The sequence below is a fragment of the Barbus barbus genome (assembly GCF_936440315.1).
Source record: "Barbus barbus genome assembly, chromosome: 6".
NCBI lineage: Eukaryota > Metazoa > Chordata > Actinopteri > Cypriniformes > Cyprinidae > Barbus > Barbus barbus.
Window position 1 is genome coordinate 38,432,806 of NC_136734.1, and position 26,373 is coordinate 38,459,178.

The 26,373-nt window shown below is 40.2% G+C and overlaps 1 protein-coding gene across 13 annotated transcripts in view; it reads right to left on the reverse strand.

Annotated features, from left to right (window-relative positions):
• The window catches only part of LOC306871174 (fibrosin-1-like protein), a 285,982-nt gene that overhangs the window by 97,743 nt on the left and 161,866 nt on the right, over positions 1 to 26,373 (reverse strand). For all 13 annotated transcript variants that reach the window (XM_079418936.1, XM_079418935.1, XM_079418940.1 and 10 more), the window contains one exon: positions 7,856 to 7,885. In XM_079418936.1, the coding sequence (XP_079275062.1) occupies positions 7,856 to 7,885 (30 nt within the window). The remainder of the gene's footprint in view (positions 1 to 7,855; positions 7,886 to 26,373) is intronic.

The following is a 26,373-nucleotide window of genomic DNA, read 5'->3' on the forward strand; positions in this document are numbered from 1 at the left end:
CACTCAACTTGTCCCCAATGCCAGAATAAACAGACAATATAATAAGCACTATTTCACAAGTGTACGTCAAAGTGAATGTGTCCTTGCCAGCCATCTATGATGTGTATTTGCGGAAACATCATTTCAACGGTGATGCTTTAATGAGTTTGGCGTCAAGCCGTACTGGACATATTACTCTTTCATAGTCAAGTCAAAAACACGAACGCAGTTAAACATTCAGTAATTATTCATTCACCTTATGCCGTTCCAAACCAGTATGCTGCTACTTTTTCCATGGAACACACAAGGAGAAATTTGAAGAACGTTCGCTTTTGCTCTTTTCCAAACAATTTATACTGACCACAGATGTCAAACTCAAAAAATGGTGAAAACCACAAAAGTTGGCCATATGGCTCATGTGTTATATTACAAGTCACCTGAAGTCATACAATACCAGTATATGAGGAACAGATTTCAAAAATCAATTACGTATGGCATCAGTGACGTCAAACCTACTGCAATGCACCTAAAGATGGCATGTTTCACTTGTACACAAACAAATAAGATTTGTGAGCTTATAAATGCGAATATTAGATTTGAACAACAATTTCAGCCTGTTCATGAATAGCTATCATATGGGTTATAACACGGCTTGCTTTCATGGTGTAGAAAAGGGTGAAAGAGACATGAAGTAGAATGACTCATTTATTTTTTGGGTGAACTGCTCCTCTAAGCCTTAAATGTTCCCATTTGAATGTCTATTCTTGTAAATGGTTCAAATTTAGCAAAAAGGCCTTCTGTCTCCATCCATTCCAATAGAAACACAAGATTAACGTTAAAAAAAGAGAAATCTTCAAATTCCACATTGGGTCAGATCTCTGCTTCTGTTCTCATGCTGCATATAAGTAGTACCGCAAAATAGCGATTAAAACATGGACCAGATGTAACTCCTGACATTCAAAGAAAATACATTCTCGCAAATCGAAGAAGAGAACATTGGAAACAGTCGTAACATAAATAAATTTGAAAGAAAACCGCTTCCATGCTTTAGTGGTTCGGAGAGAGGTAACATTATGATGCCATTAAGAGAAAGAAATAAAAATAGAGTAAGAAAAACAGAGAGAGAGAGAGAGGAATTATAGGCAAGCGAGGGAAAGATGTGAGGTGAAGAAAGCCAGAGATGATAGAGAATGAAAGCCATGCTGGACAGAAGAAAAATGGCATCTCCATATTAAAGTGTGTGTCGAATGTGTCAGTTATAATTTCACGCCGCCCGCGGGGAAGAGAATTAAACCCGTCTGTGCCAGTGTGATCTCATTCACCCTCCGTTCCGACTGCATGCTGAATCCCAGGCTGATGGCGGAATATTGCAGGCAAATTGGTTTTAAATGAAAGCTAGCGTCCTAACCGGCATTCGGCCTCCCTCTCCTCAGCCCTTCCCCAGGTGCACTTAATCTAATTTCATTAAAGAGATGAGGAGCGATGATTGCTTGTGTCGAAACATTAAGCCGCTCCATCTTCACCTCCATAAAAAAACTATTAGAGGCCTGTCAGCAAGCCTGTGGGTGGCCTGTTTATGACTGACTATGAGAAAAGGAGGACGAGAGGAGAGAGAGAAAAGACAGCTAAGAAGGGTCTAGGTGTAGAGGGTACATTACAGATCATTAGTTCCCTCAGATTGTCAAAATGATGCAGAGAGGAGGAAAACACAGCTAAAAAAGGGTTGCAGAAGCCATTTATCAGGGAGAAAGAGACAGACTAGTACAGACTAGTCTCAAGCATGTGGGGTATAGGCTATATGGACGAACCTCACAAAAACATGTCTGGGTCCAGTTAAAGGGATAGTTCATCCAAAAAGAGTTTTCTGACCCTCCATAGACAGCTATGGTCCTATCACGATCAAAGAACAGAAACGGAGTAAGGACATTGTGATTTGATCTGAACGCAAACAATGCATGCTTACGTTCAGATCGTAGCATGCACATTCGCCGTCATACTCTCCAAAATGGTGCCAGGGTGGAGACTCATTTTTTAAACAAAGTTGCTATTTTTGTTTTCTTTGCACACGTAGCTTTGTAAATTTACAGTTGAACCACTGATGTCACATGGACCATTTTAATGATGTCCTTACTACATTTCTGTGCCTTGATTCTGGTAGCACCCTTGCTACCTATGGAGGATCAGAAAGCTCTCAGATTTCATCAAAAATATCTTAATTTGTGTTGCAAAGATGAACGAAAGTCTTACGGGTTTGGGACGACATGAGGGTGGAGTAATTAATGACAGAATTTGAATTTTTGGGTGAACTATTCCTTTAATGGTTGAATGAATGAATAAATAAATAGATCAATGTAATGCATCTACTTTACATACTGAAAACATGCCTTTTAAGACCAATTCATTTTTTGCATGGTTATAATATGTTAATTAAGCAGAATTTGTCCCTAAATTGTCATTATTATACAGTAATTCTGCAATTTTTAAGAGTAAATAAAAACTTTAATAAACTGATTTAATTACACTGATTTAATTATGTATTAAAATCAGCATGAAATCACAAGATAACTAATATGATAGTTAAATTAGGCATATATTATTCCTTTTTTGTGCATTACTATAATGGAAACTAGTGGTTTGGGGTGTTTATTTGTCATAAAATAATGCCAGTGATGATGATGATAATAATAATGAAGCAGAAGAAGAAATCTAACCTACTTTTTTTTTTTTTTTTTATGAAATACAAACTTTATCCAGGTTTCGTGAGGTGGATGCTAAATGACTATAGGTACACCTTCGTTAAAGGGTTTATATAATCACATTCAGCTTCATCACAGTGAGATTTGGTCTGAAGACATTAATCAATGCCTCACAGAGAAACACAACTTAAGGAGAGCTGAAAATCTCACACTAAAAAAAAAGTACCTATACACCACCAAAACATCACCCAGCATTTCCAGAACTGTTTTCTAAAAGCCTTAATTCCATAAAAGTCTGGATGCTATCACATTTTTGAAGAAATACCAAAGTACTACAGTATAAATGACAATAGTTTGGACTGCTGTTTACCAAGCATGCTCAAATTTAGCATGCTAACATACATTAGCAACACAACCTTCACATTAGTAAAAAGCATACATGATACAACTTAATCTAGTGTTTTAAAAATAGTAAGTATTAGATTAAGTTAAACTATGTCAGCTTGCTTTTTGCTCAGCATGCTAAATCTGATAGTGTTGAGTAAACAGCATTCAAACTATTGTCATTTAAATGGTAGCATTATTTTTGTAGGTTACAGATTAGTTTGCATGGGTCATATCATTAAGTATTCAATGACATACGATAACGTTCAGATCTCAAAAGCATTCTAGCATGACGTTTACATGCAAGACTCCAGGTAAAGGAGTTCATAAAAACAGGTGGGTCTTAAACAGCGGTGGCCCGTCAAATTGGGGCCACCACAAAGATAAAAGTCAAGCGTGTGGTACTAATGCTTCCAAAGTCATACTGAACAACGTGATATTTGACAGAACAAATAGCTTGAATTGAGAGAGGGAGAAGGTTTAGGGTGTCAACAAAGACAGCAATGCTCGTCAGCTATAAAGCTCTTCAGTTAAAGGGGAAAATGCCTGTGTTTACCTGAAGTGGCTGAAATGGCTGGGTGTGTTTTGTGATATGCTGTCACACGGATGTAACGGACAGAGAGGAATGAAATAACAGAAATCTCTTTACGCTGCCCAACAAAATAGACAGTTTTCAGTGTTCACCTGTCAGGTGAGACAGAATCACGCCTGACAGCTCTGTCCCAGAGTCGTGCAACTGTGGAAATCTGTGACAATGCAACCACCGGACTGAATGGATCATGTTTTGATTCCAGCGCCGATCAAGATTCATATATAGGTATGCATTTTGCGACGCACAATCTATGAACCAGAAGCATTTTTATCGTAACCAATGCAACGTGTAAAATAATCTGTAATATCGTATATATTTTTTACTGAAACAAGTCTCTCATGCTCACCAAGGCTGCATTTATTTGATCAAAAATACAGTTTTGATATTTCACTATAATACTGTGTGAAATATCAAAATAATGCTAAAGCTTTAAGGTTAATGCTAAATTCCCAGTCTTCAATGTCACATGATCCTTCAGAAATCATTCTAATATGCTGAATTGGTGCTCAAGAAATGTTGAAAACAGTTGTGCTGCTTAATATTTTTTTGTACACCGTAATACAAGTTTCTTTAATGAATAGAACGGTCAAAAGAACAGCATTTTAGCCATGACTGTAATTTTTGTGATTCATTTAATGCATTCATTCTAAATAAAAGTATTAATTTCTATAAAAATCATACCAAATGTTTGAACGGTAGTATACGTTACCAAACAAAAGCATAGCATCTAAACAATATATTGTGAGCGATGAATCAAACAAACCCATTTCAAACCAATGAAACCGTTAGAATCAAATTCCCTCTTTCTAGAGAATATATTTGACTTGAAGTCAATGTGAACTGCTGTTCGCAAGCAGTTTGACTTGTGTAATGTAAAACAGGACAATCAATGAGAAAAATACAGAGCATCTGGAACTAACTGGACCATGAAGAGTGGACGTCACATACCAGAATGGAGTCAGACTAAATTTTCTAAAACAATGTCTAAATAGCTATTTGGCTATTGGTATACATTATCCATTACACAACGCCTAAATGACGTCAATGGAAAGTAAAGTCATGTTGTAGAAAGAGCAACCTATCTGATTAAAGACGACTATATATATATATATATATATATATATATATATATATATATATATATATATATATATATATATATATATAGAGGAATAACATGCATTGATATTGCATCACAATAAGAACAGTATAAAACTTAACATACATGCTAGAAATGTGTTAGAAATACTGGTGCACAAAAAAAGAATCCAGATAAGGTGTTCAACTACTTTAAATGTGTTTTTTTTTAGCAATGTTCAATCTTTCTGTACAGGAACCTTTAAAGGAAATCATTTCCTTGAGAAACACACAAAACCAACTGTCAGCCATTTCCGAACAGGACAAGATTGTTCCAAAAAAGGCAGAACAATGAAAACCAAAATCATACAATGCTCTATATGAATATAAATCGCATCCACTATCTCCAGCTAGCTCCAAAACTTTTGGCCGCAACTGCGTATGTAATTTCAGCGATGGCTCTAACCCTCAGGTGGTATCATCTGTCATGCACCGCGTGAGCTGTTTTCTTTGAACAAGTCGTGATGTCTTTGATAATAAGTGGACTCGATCTACACATCAAGCAATTTTATTCAAATCAGCCCAACTGATTACGCCCCTCCAGCGCACCTGCCGGCTGTTTTATAATGTAGTAATGTGTAAAAAAGCCATGAGAGAGAATGTTCACGTTCTTCATGCCGCTGTTCAAAGGAGCTATTGTTCACGGGAAGACACCTGTTACTATTCAACGGGAGGGAAAGAGTAATGCTTTAGATTAGATTTAAATGTATACAATTACAAATAACAGTGTTTATTCTTTTCTTTATGGAAAGCAATTATGATGAGTGATTTCTGAAGTGGTAATCATGTTATCTTGCTTGTGCTTGCTGTTTAAAATGGATAAGTTCATATAAAAACACCTATGAGGTGTTCACCTGCGCACCTGGACACAAACACCACAACAACCATGGCTCATTTTCTCAATGCCCTCACCTACAACTATTATCTCCAGTAGAAGAGACAAGAAATCCTAACCTGATGCATTCTTCCGAAGGAACACAAACCCTCTCTGACTCGGAGCGCTGCAATTGCTTCCATGTGTTCTCACAAATACAAGGAAAAGTCTGCTTCTGCATTTAACATGGAACGGGATTACCCTTCATGTGCTATATATATATATATATATATAGTGTATATAAAATGTTTATTTTAGTATATTTTAAAAGTAATTTATTCCTGTGATGCAAAGCTGAATTTACAACAGCCATTATTCCAGTCTTCAGTGTCACATGATCCTTTAGAAATCATTCAAATATGCTTTTTTGCATTTTGTTTTTCTGGGTGAACAGAAAATTCTAAATAAACAGCATCTATTTACATTCAAATTAATTGTAACATTCATGTACTGTCACTTTTGCTCAATTTAAAGTGTTCTTGCTGATTCAAAGTATTCATTTATTTTAAATAGTAGTGTATTACAACCTTACGATACTTTAAAGAATATTGTAGTTGGCAAAGAGTATTGCATTGGCATCTCCATGATGACTAAAAAATATGATATGAGCACAGTGCCGTGCCTAAAAATAGTTTTAATAATGGCCAGAACTTGCACTAGGATCAACAAATAAAAATTTACGCTGCATGCCTCAAACCTGGCCACATTTTCCCTCTACTTTCTTTGCTCATGACCAATATAATGCATCCACAATATCGTCATCTGGAACACATGACTGAGAGAACGAGAGCCACAGAGAAACAAAGAACATAAAGGACCCTAAAATAAGTGTGGAATACCCTGATTCTCTTTTCTCTGAAGCATACTAGTGTTAAAACGCAGCCTCTAAAAGTCCCTCTCTTCATCGTGTCAAATCCAAAGAGGTTTTCTCTTACCATCTGCCTCAATGAGGAGAGAGATAAAAGCCTATTGACTAGCGTGAGCTGCGGTTAATGCAAATTGCTGCTCGCTATCAATGTATTATTTATAGAGCGCGCAGGAGACGTTTTCCACTGAACTGGGAGCTTGGCTTACAGGAGATTAGTTATGCTATCACATTCATTTAGCAGGGAGTAATTGCTTAACTGCAGGGGAATTAACACGTGTTACACTTCCACTGGAGCTACATGCTGTTTATATGGGTGACAGACATTACAGGGTTATCAATATTAAAAGATAAACAAGCGCTAAAGGAGCCGGGAAAAACATTCCACCGGAAAAGATCTGGCAACCTACAAACCGCTAACCAAATCTCGAAAGCATTCGTGACCAGAGCGCATTTGAATAACAAATTAGACACAATGGTATAATCTGAGGCCTATCTATCCATCACTATATGGCTGTAGCTGTTGTTTCTATTGCAAAGAATATGCAAATGTTACACCTCACGAGTAGCTTGCGTGGATGCTCTATATATCACATTAAACAAGAGAACCTGCAAATTTAGATAAGACCAGTTCTGCCATTTAACGTCCACTGACGACATAAATCAAATTATAAACCAGCGACAACATTTTACCTGCACATCAAAACGGTCATGCAAATGATGTGCACTTTTACACAGAAACATCTACCGTCGAGGTCGTGGTAATGCATGAATTTCACCCTGCTAGCTCATTTCTAATCGATGATTACAGGTTGAACTAGCCTCGTCTCCATAATAGTTGTTAGAAGGTTAAAAAATGCACCTTTCAGAAACAGGACACTACTCTACTGCTAATAAAAGTAAGAATTACAGTTACTTTAGCTAATCAAAGACACTTTTTCTTCAGATTTACAAGGCGCTCGCCTCTTTAAGTGACGTTCACAATAGCACTTCCTGCCTTAACTAGCACAAACATCAAGACAGGTGTCTACTTTTCAAGTTCAAACAACTTCAAAGGAGTTGAATTGACACGCCAAACACAATGACGCCTCACAGAAAGCTTAAAAGACTTCCGCAATAAGTGTACTTTCTCTCTATCGCACTGTTTGCCTTTGTATCGCTTTAATATGCAAATAAACAACAATCACGAGACTGGCAGCCATTTTCTGTCATCTACACACATACACAAACACGCATGCAGACAGGAGACAGGCTTTCATACTATAAACTCTTACTCACTCCACGGCGGGTTAGGTAAACACACAAACACTCATGAAAAGAAGTCTTACCTTGTCATCGATGTCACGCTCGCTGTCACACTGTAAGGAAAAGATATGAGAGAATTATTCATTCATTCTCTGACCTCATTATCGGTTCAGGTATGATTTTTACGGCTCCTCTTTTTTTCCTTCTTTGGATGACACCTTTCAACAAAAATGGAGGTGATGAAGGGGATAAAGTGATACATTTGAAAGAGGCTGCCATGGTTCAAAAGTGAGACACCATAAAATCCAACTTTTCCATCGGGTGTCAGGAGCGGGTTGAGAGTCGAGCGGCTCCACGGATCATAATAGATGGAAAGTTAAGGGGAAATTATTCGTATATGGATGAGATGCTGGCAAATTACTGGGGGAAAAATTATCCGAAAGCTATGTGACAGCCCGCCGGCACCGAGACAAAAACTCAAAGCAAGTGAATTTCACATCTTACATTTAGCTTTATAGCGTACAACAACAGAGAAGCATTTAGAGGAAAGTTCTGAGGAAAAACCAGGAAAAGCCCATTCTTAACCATTACCTTTTTTTTTTTTTTTATATGTATAGACAAAAATTGTTGTCTCTCTCTCTCTCTATATATATATATATATATATATATATATATATATATATATATATATATATATATATATATATATATATATATATATATATATATATATATATATATATATATATATATATATAACAGCTGATATTTTAAAGTGTTTTGTAAAAAAATAATATTTTGCATAATTTTTAACACAGAGATTAATGTGTTTATGTTTGCAGTGAAGAAAATCAGAGGCTCAAAGTTCAAGTCACATTGTCTCTCTTTAGCATTATATTTCTCAAACAGAAAGGTAAAAACCAAAAGAAGTGCATTTAAAGAGTCTTGAAACTCGCAAAGAATAAAATAACCATGACTTTTATAACAAAGCACTTTTTTGTCTCAAAAAAATTTCATTTTTGAAATGAAAATGAAGTACGTTAAGTGAAGTACTTCTCACCGACAACTCATTACTATCTGTATGTCACTTCACCCAAGAAGTGTTCTTCTAAAGATAGAATGCAGAATTACTCTATCCAGCTCCAGGTTAATCTGTGGCGTTACAAAGCTAGTTAAGAGAAAGGTGAAAGGTGCAGGGAAGAGGCTTCATGAAAGACTTTAATTTACGAAGGACAGTTGAGCACAGAAAACAGCCACCGTTACAAACTTTAAAACATCTAAAAAAAAAAAAAAATCTAATTAGGATACACTGTCTTCCTCTCTCCATGTTATAAAATACCCTCTACAGCACTTAGCAGGCGCTGGAGTGCCGTATTCCTCCATAAATGTTTCATGCCGGGCCATTATTGCACACTCTTGCGCTTCTAGCCTTTCAATTGAACGAGTGGTGGAGGACATTTCGGGTCTCGCGGCATAAATGGACTGCAATTATGCATATGCAAATGAGCAATTACAAGCCATTTGCACTTAAAGGACTGATCACAACCACTCACTTTTGTTTTCTTAATGAGGATCTGAAGTTCGTGTTTTTTTCCTACTGAAATGAGAATTTTCCATTCAACCTTCTTTAGTCTCCACTTAGAATAAGATTGCTTGTTTACATCTAAGTTTGCATGTATTCATTAACAAGAGATATTCAAGAGTATAGTGTGGTGGAGAGCCACAGCCCTGCAGAGTTCAGCTCCAGACCTTGATTAGCTTGTCCAGGTGTGTTTGATTAGGGTTGACGCAAAACTCTCCAGGACCGACGTTCGCCACCCCTGCTATAGTTGAACATGTCTCCAAGACTTTCCAACTTTATCCATTGTCTCAATGCAAGAAACACCACTCACACAAAAGTCACTTTCATAACAAGCATCTTTCTGCTGGTCAGCAAATGTTTGTGACCAACTTGAACCCCATGCAAAATCTGTGTGTGGAAATCTTTCATCCTGGTGATCACATGCATTTATACTAAAATTACTGGATTGTACCTATGAAAAATCACGGAACAATGCTAAATCTAACTGCATTTTAAGAAGGTACTATGTTACTTAAGTACATTTTAAAAATAAATAAATAGCAACAGTTTGCAAGAAGGTTCCATTTGTTAACATGAGCTTAGTCAATTAAAAGTACTTTTAAAGCATCAAAAAAATCTTGGTTAAAATAAACTAATAAATGAATAATCTCAAAAGTTGCATTTGTTAATATTATTCAATGCACCTGCACTAACATGACCTAATAATGAAAAGTAGTACGTTCACAAAGACTAATAAATACCAAATGTATTGCTCATGGTTAATGTATGTTAATGCATTAACAAATGAGTAAAGTGTTGGAAAATATTCCCAAATATAAAAAAAGATGGGATGGATGGATGAATGAATAAATAAATTACCATTTAAATCTGTCTGACTTCTATCTTATTTAAAAGAAACAAACAAAAAAGCACAGGGATGGCAGAGAAGAGGTAAGAGCATCCCTGTCTTTGGCCGCAGATGCCCATTATCTGTTTTGAATGTGTTACAAACAATAAAACCATCAAGAGAACAGACACATGTTTCTCAGTTTCCACTAATAACGACAGGTCCTGCTCAAACAAGCAGCTTTCTTGTGGCTTGATTTGTTTGTGCGTGTGTATGCAGAGGTTACGCTCAACCGTACAACCTCCCACACAGGGTTTCACCGCACACTTTCCTATAGCTTGCATGAAAATAAAGATTAGACAAAAACTGCAGCCAGGGACAGGAAAACTCTGAGCGCTCTTAAATTCAAAAGCCTGCATTCACTCAGTGGAAATTCAGCACAGTTCAGCAGCGCGCCTTTGTGTGTATAGATGTTTCATGTACATTTGTGTGAGTCTATGCTGTGGATTAGAGGAACCCATTCATTGACTGTGTCCTTTGCAGCAATGGCTAAACAAATCCTAATTGCTCAGCTCAAGTCATCCACTGTAGGTCCAAGGCATTAGCACAAACAAAAGTGGCTTAGCCGATTGTCAATCATGTTCTTATTCAGGTGGGATTTTCTTGTTGAGCGATGTGGATGTCAAACAGTTCAAAGTCAACAGCTTTGTCAGTGATTCAAACTCGTGGTTATATTTCTCTGCTCTAGTAAGGAACAAAAGCTGAGTTTGACTGTATCTGGTATAACGGCCATTGTGGCTAACATTCCACCCTGAATGTAATGTTTGCGAGGCCGTAAGATATAAGATTGTGTGCATTATGTGGGCGTGAATATGTACGCACTTTGAACACACAAGACTTGGGCACACCTACATCCTGTGCGGCAAGAAGAGGCCCAACTGAACCCAAAAGAGGGCAAGAACAGAAAAAGGTAGACCTGAGCAGAGAGCAACAGGAGACAAACAGGAAGACATGGAGCGGATTCATTCAGAACAGAGTGCAAAAATAATTCTGAGAAACAAAACCATATTTGGAGTGAAAAAGGCACACAATTTCGGATTCCTTCACTATACCATGACTTTGTGCTCTGGATAATTACATATAGTGTTTTTGATACAACTGTTAATTAAATAAAAAATAATAGTAATTAGTGTAATTATTACTATAAGCTACACATACTGTATAGTGTGAGAGCATGTGTGGAGTAATATTTTGTAATTATTTCATTTTACACAACAACATACATTATTTACTTTTATTCAATTTAAAACAAAAAAAAACAAGAAAATGTTTTCAATTAAATAAAAAGAAGCAAAATTAATGGAGTATATCTTATGAGGGAAAAAAGAGATAAGAGAAAATAACTGGCTTGATTGGTGACAGCGGTGCCCTCTGTTTGATCACCGTCCAGAGCACAAAACATAGATCTATAAACCTGACATACCTGCGGAGAGGACAGCAGTGAGAGTAGAAAAACATGAGATGGACACAGTGAACGATACAATAAAATGAGGTGTTATGTTTACATTGGACATTACAGCTTCTCCTGTCATCGCCCGTGAAGATGGTTTTGACATTTAAACAGCTTTCTTCACATTTGGTGAGCACGCTTTATTTACAGACTCCCTCGTGAACGCCGCAGCACGTCTGCATGTGTGTGAGCGAGCGAGTGTGATTTATTCACAGCGAGACCCCGTGGCTTGGGTTTTGGCCTGCCGACGGGCTTATATATTTCAGCTGAAATGGGAATGGGAGGAGAGGAGAGGGGGAGGAAACTGTCTAATATTTCAGAACATTTTCCTGGCAGCATTTTAATAGACACGCACACCAAGGGGGGGGATGACAATAAGCGTTGCGCATCCCGGAGCACATTAAAACCGACTGCCCAAATCAATAACACAGTTGCACCTGTCACATGCTGAGGAGATTGGGAATGAATTGGCCTTGGAGGGGGAGTGAGAAACTAGCCTGACGACAGCCATGCTGGCTCAACATCAGCGTCTGCCTTGGGATGTCTGGATGAATACTGATTCCAGCAGTACAGGATGCCAGAGAGACCAAAAAATATGCAAAAGCAGATCTCAGCACCATCCGTGAATACATTTCGCTGTCAGCACCATGGCAACAGAACAGTGACATCATCAGGGGCTGTCAGCACGTGCAATAATAACCAGGCCCGTCTGCTGCGGATCGGACACAACAACCAGCGTCTCGTGATTCGCATTACGGAGAAAAGAACATCCAGAGCACTAAATGTAATCATTTGTCTTAAAAAAAAAAAAAGTTTAGCCGGGGAATATCATCATCCAAAGATGAGGACATTTTAACATGTGGAGACTGAAAAATCTCAAGTTTATACCGATGTCCATGAAGTGTCGTAATCGTTAACTAAAACATATATATATATATATATATATATATACACATACATATATATATACATACATATATATATATATATATATATATATATATATATATATATATATATATGTATATGTATATATATGTGACACTGGAGCACAAAAGCAGTCATAAGTCGCACAGGTATATTTGTAGCAATAACATTGCATGGGTCAAAATTATCTAAAATTATAGGATATTAAGTAAAGATCATGTTCCATGAAGATATTTTGTAAATTTCCTACCGTAAATATATCAAAACTTAATAATATACATTGCTAAGGACTTCATTTGGACAACTTTAAATATTGATTTTCTCAATATTTTGATTTTTTTTTGCACCCTCAGATTCCAGATTTTCAAATAGTTGTATCTCGGTCTGTAGCAAATCATACTTCAGTGAAAAGTTTATTTATTTATTATACATTTATCCTTATGACTGGGTTTGACTCTAAAAATATAAGTAACAAAACGTAGAGTTGAATTGTTGCTTTGGCAACTAACTTAAACTAAACCACAAAATATAAAAAAAAAAAAAAATAATAATAAAAATGACAAACATACCAATAAAAAACAGAAAAGCTAAAATAAAAGCTATATTAAAAATGTAAAAAAAATAGTAGTATATTCTCAAAATGTTTGTAAATGGCTGTAAGGATAACTTTTTGGAAACAAAATTGGAATCATTCTGGAGCCATAAACAACATATCAGATATTTTTCTAAACTGAACTACACATTTTACAGGGACTTTTATCCAAAGTGAAATGTATCCAAATTTATCCAAAAAATGGAAACTAATCAAAAAACAGTCGCTAACTAAAATAATGCATTTGACAACAAAATTACAAACAAGCGATGTGGCTAAATCTTATTCTTTGTCAGAACGACAACACCTGCTCAAGGTCAACTCTCAATCAAGCTCAGCTGTTTCTTCATAACATATAATCACAGACGCTAACTTCTTCCTGGAAGGTCAAGCAGAGGTGAAGGTCAAAGTTCAATTCTAGGCTTTCAAATGTACATTTAGCACAAACAATCCATTGTAGCAGTGAGTGAGTCCGTGAATACACTACAGGCTTTAAATAATTGAACAAGGCTGTATCTGTTAGTGTTCACTTTAGGCGACTCTCCCTCTCAGCGGCCCAGTGGGAAACTTGAGTCACTTCAGACAGTCTCAAGGGCCCGAGTGTAGATGCTAGTAGTGTAACTCCAACTAGCATGACAAACAACAAAAGGCCGGTGCTCACAGGCATCAATTACATGACTTTTGGCCAAGAATGATTTTGTCCCAACCACCTTATTAATTAGTTTGTGACCAATTCTTTACTACAGGCCAGATCTAATTATCAAAACAATACACATTCATATTAAAATATTTGGTAACACTTTACAATAAGGTTTCATTTGTTAACAGCAGTTCATATGAACTATTAAAGAACACAGCTTTTATTAATCTTAAAAGTTACTAAATTTACTAAAACATTTTTTTTAAATCAAACATTACATGCACTGTGAACTAACATAAACAATAACATTTTTATTTTTGAATAAATGTTAATAAATGCTTTGAAAATACATTGCACATTGTTCAAGTTAACTAATGCATTAATATAATATAAATTAAAAATAATAAAATAAAAATATATTGCTCATACAGTAGTTAGTTCATGTTAGCTAATGCATTAACTAATGTTAAAAATGAGACCTTATTCAAGTGTTAGCAAATATTTGAGCATAAACTAATTAATATTTATGGCATTTATCATGCTATTTTTTGATCAAATAATACAGCCACGTTAAGCATAAGAAACCTTATGCATAATAAATGTTCAAAAACAAACAATTCTAAATTATTACAAACTTTTGAACCGTAATATTATAATATAATAATAGAATATGTAGATTTTTTTCCCAAAGAAAGCCTGAATGTTTTAAAATGACAGACCTTAGTGTAAATCATTACTAAGCATAGCCTAATTAATATTCATGAGCATTAACTCCATCATGCGAAGACATCACCAGGGCATTCGAAACGGTCCGCCTCTCCAAAACACGCTTCGGCGCCACTGTCTCCACAATTTTTTAATACAAAGCAAAGTCCGTGCCAATGCTAAACATCTTACCCAAGCAACGGAAGGGCAAACAGTTCCTGGAGCCTCTCTTACACAAAAGCATGTTAGAAACAAAAATGGCTCCTTACAATGGCAAAGGAAAGAAAAATAATCAAAGAGTTTTTGTCTATAAATACATCAACATCCCGACTCGAGGTCAACAAAGAGCTTTCACAGAACTTTGCCAGCATAATATTTCAGTCGAGCGCCAACCTTCAGAGACGAGAAGACACCAGCTCTCCTTGACCCCAGCATAAATGATGGATCAAAACCAGCCGCCCACACTTTGATTTGATCAAGGCATCAAATTCATGCAACAGTTTGACATGTGACTTTGCCTTTGGGCATTATGGGAAGTGACTGGACCAAAGAGAAGATGGATTAAGAACTATTGATCTGATCAGGGGGCTGAAGGTAGAAATAGAGAGTGAGAGAGAGATAATGATGCATATAGGAAAAGAAGAGTGTGAGTTGATGTGGGAGGGATGCAGAGAGAGAGAGAGAGGATACAAGAAAGACTGGCAGTCTGTTAAAGGGTCACAGACAACAGATGAAAAAATGATAAATGGAAATTTTGTGTAATGAAAACTTTAAATAATATAATAATACAATATAATATACTAAATGTTTGGAATCATTAAAAATTTTTAATGTTTTTAAAAGGCGGCTGCATTTATTTGATCAAAATACAGTAAAAACTGTAATATTGTGAAATATTATTATAACAGAAAACAGCAGTTTTTTATTTAAATGTATTTTTTAAATGCAATTTATTTCTGATTTTTAGCAGCTGTTACTTCAGTCTTAAACACCAAATTACTTCAGTTTTCCAAACTTTTGACCAGTAATATCTTAAATATAATATAATACAATATATTATATAATATAATATAATAATTAAAAAAAATTATTGAAATATATATATTTTTTTCACAGCAAGCCTGAAGTGCAAAAAAAGAAAAGATACACCAGCTAGTGAACGTAATTCTTAGGGTTGTCATCAACAGTGTAGCTTTTCTTGTTTTACATAATTATGTCCACACAAGTCAGAAATGACTAACCGATCAACAAAATTGGGTGAAAAGGCAGATTTTTTTGTCTAATGCTTTTCTAAAGAAACAATGTTCATTACATGCGCTTAAAAAAAAAAAAAATGAGATTTTTTTTGTTTCTAAGCCAGACAGCTAGACTATCTCTAAACAGGTGGTGAAGATGTCAGCAGCAGTGTTTGGCCATTTACTGCATCAGGAACATTCATAAAAAATAATATTTCTAAAACTTTAAGGCTCTTGTGGGAATCACAGATGTGTGTTTGAGCTGTCAAAGTGATGATATCGTTCACAAAGACCTTACATCATATTACATAATGGGCCCTATTTTAATGATCTAAGCACATATAAAGATGGGGAAAATGGTCGGCGCTCACGGCGCATGGTCTAAAAGGGTTGTCCCTATTCTCTTAATGAGTAATGGGTGTGTTTTTGGGCATAGCATGCAATAAACCAATCAGAGACTCATCTCCCATTCCCTTAAAGAGCGAGTTGCACTCGGTGGATTCGCTATTTAAAGGGGTTCAGTTCCTCAAAATAGCAAAACTCATGAACACACCTCTTTTTCAGACCAGCACACCCATGGGCGCACAAATGGGCGCAAATGCATTTGCTATTTAACTAATGCGGCGCAGGACGGGAAAATGAGAACTGCGTCAGGCTGAAACTAGCAAAAACACTTGCAATTGGGCCTATGATAGGGCCCAAACTATAATAGGGCCCAAAATGTTGATAGACATTTGCTATAATGGGATTCTTTAATGAGACTGTAGGAATAAGATTTTGCCATTCACACGGGGCGTTGGCAACGTCAATCGTTTACTTTGAATGGAGTGACGCCAAGTGTTACCGAACTGAATTGTGGGTCAGCATCTATGCACAAGAGCATTTTAAGTAGAAAAACTTGACGAATGTCTTTAAATACAACATTTGAACAATGTCTTGAGGAGTGGTAACCATAGTATAAGTGGAATAATTGATGCTGGTCAGTTGAATTATTAGAATTATTTGATTTTTTAATAATTCAATGGCCTGCCACCAATTATTCATTATTTCACTCTAATAAGTCACATTACAGACGTTTAATTTTAATTTCTCCATGCTGTCTACTAAACTCTGGAATCGTTTGGTTGTAATCACTGAATTATGTCTGTAACCGAGCCAAACAGCGCCTCTGTGGCTCTCAGCTGCCGGCCCATGAGAACATTCGAGACGTCTTACAGCGTTTGGCTATGTGTGATGTGACAGGGAATCTCACAGGAGGGTTAGGGAGTTTTTACAGCACTTAGAGCCTATTTACACTTAGTCACTTCATGTGTCTCGATCGATCATCTGCTATCCGTTTGGATATGCACATCCCACTCACACTTGGCCACACGAACGTGTCTCTGCAAAACAGATTTACTGCTCCTTCAAAATTTCATGTACTATTCCTGCACTATATGTAAATACAGTGGAGCCGAGTTCCACAATGGTGCGAATATCAGGTCGAGTAATTTTCTGTTGAGCGCACAAAAAAAAAACAAAAAAAAATGTTAGTTCCCTTCCAGGAACTTCGAGCTGCGTCGAAAACGCATATGGGAACGCCTTCAGCGTGACCAGGCTCTGAATATGATGTGTAATCAGTCAAACAAGGGCGAGGCGTCACGGGCGGGGTGACGTCACGACCAGGAAGCATATAAGCACGTGCGGCGGAGCCGGCTTCAGCTTTTTGTCATTCAGCGAAGCGCTCTGTGTGTGTCAGTCTTATTTACTGTTGTTTGTCCTAGTTTTAAGTGGAAAGCATTCAGTATCATGCCAAAGCCAAGGGCAAACTCAGGGGTGAAGCTTTCAGACCATGTTTTGAGTCGTGTGTGCATCCTTGCCCTCGCTATATCATGAGCGAGGACACACACGATTTGCGCGTGGTCTGCCTGGGTGCGGAGCACGCAAAATCGGTCTCCGCACCCGGAGGGCTCTCTTCGAGAAGGGAGCCTTCGCGAGCTCCCCACGCGGTGCCGGTCCCGCTGCTGCCGAGGCAGAGCGGCGGCTGCACTCGTGGGGCTCGCAGGCTGATCTGGCTGGCGAGTGTGAGACGGGCATGTCCCTATCTCCTCCCGTATCAGCCAGATCTGGCGCCCCGTCTCTCGGTGTGGAAGCTGTCTCTTCCCCGAGACGAGGGCTCAATGCTTCGTCTCTCTTCCTCTGAGGAGGTTGATGTGACAAGCGTTCACGAGGTTTCGCCGCCTCTGTCACCCCAATATGATATAACTATGAAAGCTTTGTAAGCTGCAGTGTTTGCACAAGCATAAAATGAATAAAGCCGGTCCCGCTTCTGCCTTTAAATCAGAAAAAAAAAAGGCAGAGCGGCGGCTGCGCTCGCGGGGCTTGCGGAGAGAAAAAAAAAAAGAGAAAAAGGCTGATCTGGCTGGCGAGAGTCAGACGGGCATGTCCCTATATCCTCCCGCGCCTGATCTGGCGCCCAGTCTCTCGGTTCGGAAGCGGTCTCTTCTCTTCCCCCGAGACGAGGGCTTGACGCTGCGTCCTCCGAGGAGGTTGATGTGACGAGCGTTGACGAGGTTTCGCCGCCTCTCTCGCCCCAGAGAGCTACTTCTACACAGGAGCCTTCCGTTTTCCCCGATCTCCTCACCGAGGTGTCGAGATCGCGGGTGAAATTTTTTCGTCCCGGCCAGTCGTTCCCGCGGGAACTGAATGAGCGCGGGTATGCGGCGATGATGCCGCAGGTTGAACAGACGCTTGCGAGCTATCTGTCTCCCTCCACGGCATCGCCTTTGAAGGCTCCTGCTCTGCTTACAACATCTTTGGTGGGCAGAGGGTATGCACGCTCTCTAAACTCAGGTGGCTGCTGGGCGGGCGCAGCCTCCTCCGCATACCAGCTCCTCGCGCAAAAGGTCCTGACGGGCGAGCCCCAGGACCGCGGAGGGCGACCCCTACTGGGGTGGAGTGGCTTGCACCGCCGCACTCGGTGACCGTCTCCCCTCGGTGCCCTCCAGGGACTTGTCTGCTGACCCTGCCGCTGTTCCAGGGCACAGCCGGTCCCAGCGAGTATATTTCTCAGGTTTGTCCGCCCGGCAGCGCGGAGCCGAGAAACTCGCCTCAGCCGCCAGATTACGCGTCTCCTGCCGGTGCGCCGCTTCAAGACAGCGGTCTGGCTGCACCAGAGGTCAGTCTCGAGAGACTGATTCCCTTAGTAGAGCATTTGACAGCCTGGCAGCGGCTGCCGAATGTGTCTCCTTGGGTCCTGCAGACCGTAGCGAAAGGCTATCGTATTCAGTTCGGTTATTCAGTTCTGCGGGGTTGTTATGACTGCGGTCCGCCCCGGGCAGGCTCTGGTTGTGGAACAGGAAGTTGGTACTCTGCTGAGGAAGGAAGCCATCGAGTTGGTTCCTCCTCACGAGACCCAGTCCGGTTTCTACAGCCGGTACTTCATTGTTCCGAAGAAGGATGGAGGGCTGAGGCCCATACTGGATCTGCGTCTACTGAACTGCTCAGTCAGAAAGCTGAAGTTCAGGATGCTTACTATCAAGCAGGTCGTGACTCAAATCAGGTCCGAGGACTGGTTTGTCACGATAGATCTCAAAGACGCATATTTCCATGTTTCCATCCTTCCTTCTCACAGGAAGTTCCTGAGGTTCGCCTTTGGGGGGAAAGCATACCAATATCGGGTTCTTCCCTTCGGCCTAGCACTTTCACCCCGCACTTTCACCAAGTGTGTGGATGCGGCACTGGCCCCGTTGCGGCTTCAGGGCATCCGCATACTCAATTATATCGACGATTGGTTGATCCTCGCTCAATCAGAGCGGTTGGCGGTTCGGCATCGAGATGTCGTTCTCGCCCACATGAAAGAACTGGGGTTGAGACTGAACGCCAAGAAAAGTGTGCTTTCTCCGGTTCTGAGAATCACTTATCTAGGCATGGTGTGGGATTCGACCACGATGCAGGCACGATTGTCCCCTGCTCGGATCGAGTCGATCCTTACTACAGTCAGGAGAGTGCGAGAAGGCCAGTCACTCACTGTCAAGCAGTTTCAGAGACTGCTGGGGCTCATGGCAGCTGTGTCCAGCGTGATACCTTCTGGCCTGCTGTACATGAGACCCCTACAGAGGTGGCTCAAGACCAAGGGGGTCTCCCTGAGGGGAAACTCACTCCGCGCTGTCAAAGTGTCACGCCGTTGTGTCCGTGCCTTCGACATGTGGAGGAATCCTTGGTTCTTGTCCCAGGGCCCGGTGTTGGGAGCTCCTTGTCGCCGCGTCTCGCTAGCGACGGACGCTTCCCTCACCGGTTGGGGTGCGGTCATGAGTGGCCACCCTGCCCGCGGTCTGTGGAGAGGTTGCCACCTGACGTGGCATATCAATCGGCTAGAGATGTTAGCGGTGTTCCGTGCACTCAAGCACTTCCTCCCAGACCTGAGAGATCACCACGTGCTGGTGCGCACCGACAGCACGGCAGTGGTCTCTTACATCAACCACCAAGGAGGTCTGCGGTCGCGCCCCTTGTACAAGCTGGCACACCAGATCCTTGTGTGGTCCCAGGGCAAGCTCTTATCTCTGAGAGCTATGCACATACCTGGGCATCTCAATGTGGGAGCAGACATCCTGTCGAGGCAGGGGCTGAGGCCCGGGGAATGGAGGCTTCACCCCGAGGTGGTGAAGCAGATTTGGGGTATTTTCGGCCAGGCCCAGGTGGACCTCTTTGCGACTCAAGAGTCAGCACAATGTCCTCTCTGGTTCTCGCTGACCCCTCCAGCTCCTCTGGGACTGGACGCTATGGTACAGACGTGGCCGAGGCTCCGTCTGTACGCCTTCCCCCCGATCGCTCTGCTCCCTGGAGTTCTGGCGAGAGTGCGCCGGGACGAGGTCAGTCTACTGTTAGTAGCACCGTTCTGGCCGGGCCGAGTATGGTTCTCGGACCTGATATCTCTCCTCGACGGCACTCCGTGGGAAGTGCCCGTCAGGAGGGACCTCCTCTCACAGGCCGGGGGCACCGAGGTGCACCCTTGCCCGGAGTGATGAAAGCTGTTGGTGTGACGCCCTGAGGGGGCACAGCTCATAGCTTCCGGTCTGTCAACCGAGGTTGTCGAGACCATCCTCCAATCCAGAGCTCCCTCTACGAGGAAACTGTACGCCTTGAAGTGGAGGCTCTTCACTTCTTGGTGCGGGGACCGCCAGCTCGACCCAGTCAACTGCCCCGTTGGTGCAGTACTGGAGTTCCTGCAGGCCCGTTTCTCCGCAGGGGTAACCCATTACACTGTTAAGGTGTACGTGGCAGCTATTTCGTCATACCACGCCCTTACCAGTGGCCAGTCAGTGGGTAGACACCCCCTAGTTACACGTTTCCTCCGCGGTGCGCTGAGGCTGAGGCCTCCGGTACGATCTCGTCCCTACGTGGGATCTGGCTGTGGTTCTGGAGGCTCTGTGCAATGCACCTTTCGAGCCCATTCAGGAGATAACTGAGAGACTCCTCACTATCAAGACCGTTTTCTTATTGGCTATCACCTCTCTGAGGAGGGTGAGTGACCTTCAGGCCCTGACTACGGCCTCTATTCACTTTGCGCCCGGTTCGGCGAAAGTATTCCTCTACCCCCGCGTGGGGTATGTTCCGAAGGTCCCATCGGTCGTTCCACAGCCGGTCGTACTGCAGGCCTTCTGTCCTCCTCCCTTCGGGGAGCCAGACCAGGAGAAGCACAACCGTATGTGTCCAGTGCGAGCACTAGATGCATACATCCACAGGTCCTCCCTGTGGAGAAAGCGGACCAGCTGCCCGTGTGCTATGGTCCGCCTAAGAGGGGTCTTCCTGCTACGAAGCCCTCCTCTTAGTAGGTGGATTGTGGGTGCCATGGCTTTGGCATACGAGGCCTCTGAGCTCCCCCCGCCGGTGGGAGTCAGAGCGCACTCAACCCGAGGTGTGGCGGCCTCCGAGGCCTTCTGGGCAGGTGTTCCATGCAGGACATCTGCAACGCAGCTGGGTGGTCCACGCCCCTGACTTTCGTTAGGTTCTATGACCTCGACATCCGAGCCACTCCCGGCTCCTCTGTCCTTTCGTCCTGACACCAGGCAGGGACTTGTCAGTCTGGCGGCGTTGGTATCTCGTTGGTATCTCGTAAACTCAAAAAACGGTATATTTTTAAGTAAAAAGCCAATTTTGGTAGGATTTTGTCAATTTTATAACCAGTTTTGGTTATATAGTGTAGACACCAATATGTTATGTGTCGCCATATTTTTCACAGTCAATTTCTGACAACCACAGCTGCTTTTTTTTTTTAAACGTAAATTTAAAAGGATATATTATTTTACATTCTCATTAGTGAATGGATTGCAATCTAATAAAAAAAAATCCAAATGTCCAAACGTACTGCATGTAGCCTGCTACACTTACACATGCACACACACACACACACACACACACACACACACACACACGTCTGGTCAGCTATCCTTGTAGGGACTCTCCATAGGCGTAATGGTTTTTATACTGTGCAAAGCGTATTTTCTATCACCCTACACCAACACTGAACCTACCCCTTACAGGAAACTTTGTGCATTTTTACTTTCTCAAAAAAAAATCATTCTGTATGATTTTTAAGCTTTTGTACCTCAATATAGGTCCCCACTGTGACAGGAGTCCCCATGAGTCTGTGTGTATTCAGGTTTAAGTCCCCACCAGGATATATAAACCACACACACAGTGTACTAGGCCGTAGAAACTTAAGTGAGGGTGCTGAAGAAATTAGGCAGGAAAGGAAGGAAATGGGATGTTGACTTGAACTGGCCTCCAGGGCAGCAAAGAGCCTCTCCCTCTGCAGTCTGAATGTGTGTGTGTGTCTGACAGCTTGATGGAGTGAGTGGAGGTCTCCCCATGGCCTGCGTGTAGCGCACCACAGAACAGATTGAGCCTACGGGCATTTCTCTCGTCTTCAATCTCTCTCTCTCTTCTGTGTCCTTGTGTGGGCTGCAAAACACTGAGAATAAAGCGAGGATGGATGGATCAGAGACGAGACAGAGTGGGAGAGAGAAAGAAGACTCAGCAGTCGAGTCGTTGGCCCGCTCTGTTCCCTCACTGTGGTGTGTGTATGTGCATGTATCAGTTCCTAGGAGGCCAGAGCTCTGATTTCTGGGGGCAGTCAGCCGTTTCACGCTCGACTTGTCATTCAGCCACAGGGCTCCACACGACGGGTGACAGCGACTGAAGAGGGATGGCTTTCTCTCTCATTTAATTTCAGTTTTTCAATTTAGTGTGCATCACCGGCTTGGCATAAACAAATTTGAGCACATTTGTATTGCCAAAGAAAAATAAAAAAATAAAATAAAATAGTTGAAATAGAGTAACATAGTAACAATTTGTGAATTAAATTAAAATTCAGAATAAAATAAAATTAAAATAATAAAATGTTCAAATAGAGGAAACTAGTGGCATATACAATAATACAAAGCTGTAAAATAAAACAAAAACAAATACAGAATAAAAATAAAATAAAACAAAGTTGTATGAATGAATGAATGAAGGATAAAATAAATGAGAAAATAAATAGTTAAATAAATGGAAAAATAAAAAAAGTAATAAAAAATATAATGAAATTAATACAATGAAATGTGCGCAAGTTGAGTAAAGTAGAGACAAAAAAGTTGTTAAATTAAATAAAAAGCAGAATAAATAAAAATTTTAAACTGAAAACAAAAATAATGTAATCAATTTAGAAATAAACAAAAGCAATTTTATTTGAGCAAAAATAAAGTAAGGGAGGTAACAAAAATGAAAGAAAAGTATATCTCTGGTATTGTCTTTCCGCTAGGATGAATATGGTGACAGACTGGTGACAGCAGCCTATGACTCAGCTGTGGCCTTAATCAAAGATGTACCACAACATTTTGTTTTGCATGATAAGTATTTGGCTCTCGCATTTTAGCAACATCATCAGTATCTATAATACCCTGTCAGAGCACATGTTCTTGCTGGATATAATTAATCAGTCAAAAGTAAGAGCACACAGCCACACAAATGTACAAGTGCAGAGAGAGAAAGAAGTAGATCTGCAGACTTTGCTAGGATGATTTAAACTGTTGGGCTCTGCTTCAAACACTAGTGAGGTGCCACACACTCTGGTGTCTAGGTAGTTATATTTTAAGGCATCCTAACCATAAGTGGTCTGAAGTAGAAAATAACAGAAACAGTGCTCCTCATTAACACAAGGAACTCAACTAGCGCTCGCACTGAATTCCAGTGCAGTATCATTACTGTTTTTCCTTTCAAGAACACTCCTATGATGTCTTAATCAGCTGTAGCTCACTAGGTTTTGCAACAGAGTTGTTGTGTTTCTATCAGAGTGTATCTGGATGTCAAAGAACAAGCAAAGATCTGTACTGTGTCTGCATTTGTACACGGTATACCAGTTGTTTGCTTGTATTATTTAGTTTTTCATCGTCGTGAGCTGTCATACAGCATCTCTGTTTAGCTTCGACTGATGAAAACTTGGAGCGCAGCTTGTGAAGTATTCTTGAAATAAAATTTAAAGAGTAACAAAGAAACAGTGGAAAAAGCAACTGAGGAAATGCAAGACAGAGCAAGAGAAAGAGCAAGTAAGAGAGAGAGAGAGACACACACAGAAAGAGAGAGAGCAGGTCCTCAGGCGTTGAATAATTTAGAGAAGCAAAGGGAGGACAAAACAAAAGAGCAAGAGAAAAACACTGGCATTTTGACCCAGTGCAATGACTACACCAGAAATATCACAGACATGCTTTCTCTCTCTCACACACACACACACACACACATCACTAGCAGCCATATTCAACAGCTCCGTCTCTTCTATGAAGAACAACTACTCACTTCAGCTCAGCCTCCCTGTATTCCTCACCTGTGCTCTTCTGTTTCCTTCCTTCTTATTTCCTCTTTTCAGAGCAACATCACTGTCAAACAAGGTGCATGGTAATCGGGCTGGGACTTCAAATCTCTAACACTTGTTGATGGGAGAATTGTATTGAAATTATGTCAATGTAAAGGAGAGGAAAAAAGGGGGAAAATAATTGAAAACGGTCCATATTTAGTTAATGCACCTTCTTTATGTACAGTTTCTCACAGAATGTCCTTTTATAGGAAAGGTTACTTTACAAAATTAAAATCAACTGCAAACAATAATTCCAATAATTTAGAGCTTAAAAAATAACAATGAAATGTCACCTACAAATTAGAAACCACCTGCTACTTAAATAAAAGTAAATAAATAAATAAAGACTAACACTGATGAATTAGTAAAGTTAAACCTATTAACAAGCAAATTAACATAACATAATATAAACATTGTCTTTGCTATAGTTGAATTTTCCTATTTTTACAGTACAAAACAAAAAAATAAACAAAGAAATTCAAAACAATTAGGAATGTTAGACCTAAAACAAGCAAATACCTAAAACACAAAAATAAAATAAAATAATGGGTTTGTTGGATACTGTTATAGTATATAAAAAGGTGTTTTGTAACTTTGATTAAGGCCTGTGAGCTATGTTGATTTTTTCCCACCTACAAGTGTTACTGGATTTACCTTTCTCATGAATGACTGACCTTATCAGCCTCTCTCTTCTATCAGCGATATCCTCATCCCTCTTACAAACTCCTTTTTACAGCAACCCTTTTCCTTTCCTCTCCTGTTTGTCTACAATCCATCACTTTAGTCCAATAGGCCTGGCTGAGAGCAATCTGACAGGTTTGTGTGCGTCTCTATGAAGACCACTCTCAACAACTACATGTTCTGAAAAAGCCGAGGTGAGAGTCAACAGCAGTGCTCTGCCCTGTTCACAGCTCTGAGAGGGTCAGATGAAGAATGAGTCCATTCACCTGCAGTCTCAGCCTTAGATGGACTAACGCATACAGCACACAAGACTGGGGTAAAATAGCCCGTTTCAATCTGACTGACTGGCTTCCATGCAATTTCCAGGAATCTAGTCCACCAGGAAGCCATTTTTACACATTTAATGCACCTAACTGGTACAATCAGCATCTGAGTAAGAACTAGCTGTTAGAAATGCCAACGACTGGAGAAGTCTGCACACATTTTCAACTACTTTTATTTGTGTGGTCTAAGACATCTATGAGACACCATTATTTAATGACCAAGCACTTTATTGCATGATGTTATTGCAGTACCAATTTGATATGTATTTTAAAATATAATATAATATAGTATAACATCATGTAGCAGAATAGAATAGAATAGAATATATGGATTAAACTGATCAAAAGTGACAGTAAAGACTTTTATGTTCAATGTTTTCAACATTGATAAGAAATGTTTCCTGAGCAGCAAATGAGCATATTAGAATGATTTCTGAAGGATTATGTGACAAAGACTGGAGTGATCATATTTTATATAATTAACTACATACTGTTTAATGTTAATAGATGCATTTTAATTATTGCACACGCTGACAAATATAGAAAGACAAACAAGCTAAGAACAAACAAGTAATCAGGATCGGGAAGAAAAAAAAAAAAAAGTCAACAAATTGTGTTACTTTGACAGCTCCCTCTCTCTCTGGGCGTATATTAATGGTGTGTCCCTTGTTTGTAAATGTGCCAGGTTGTGTGAGTGGCTGCAGGCTG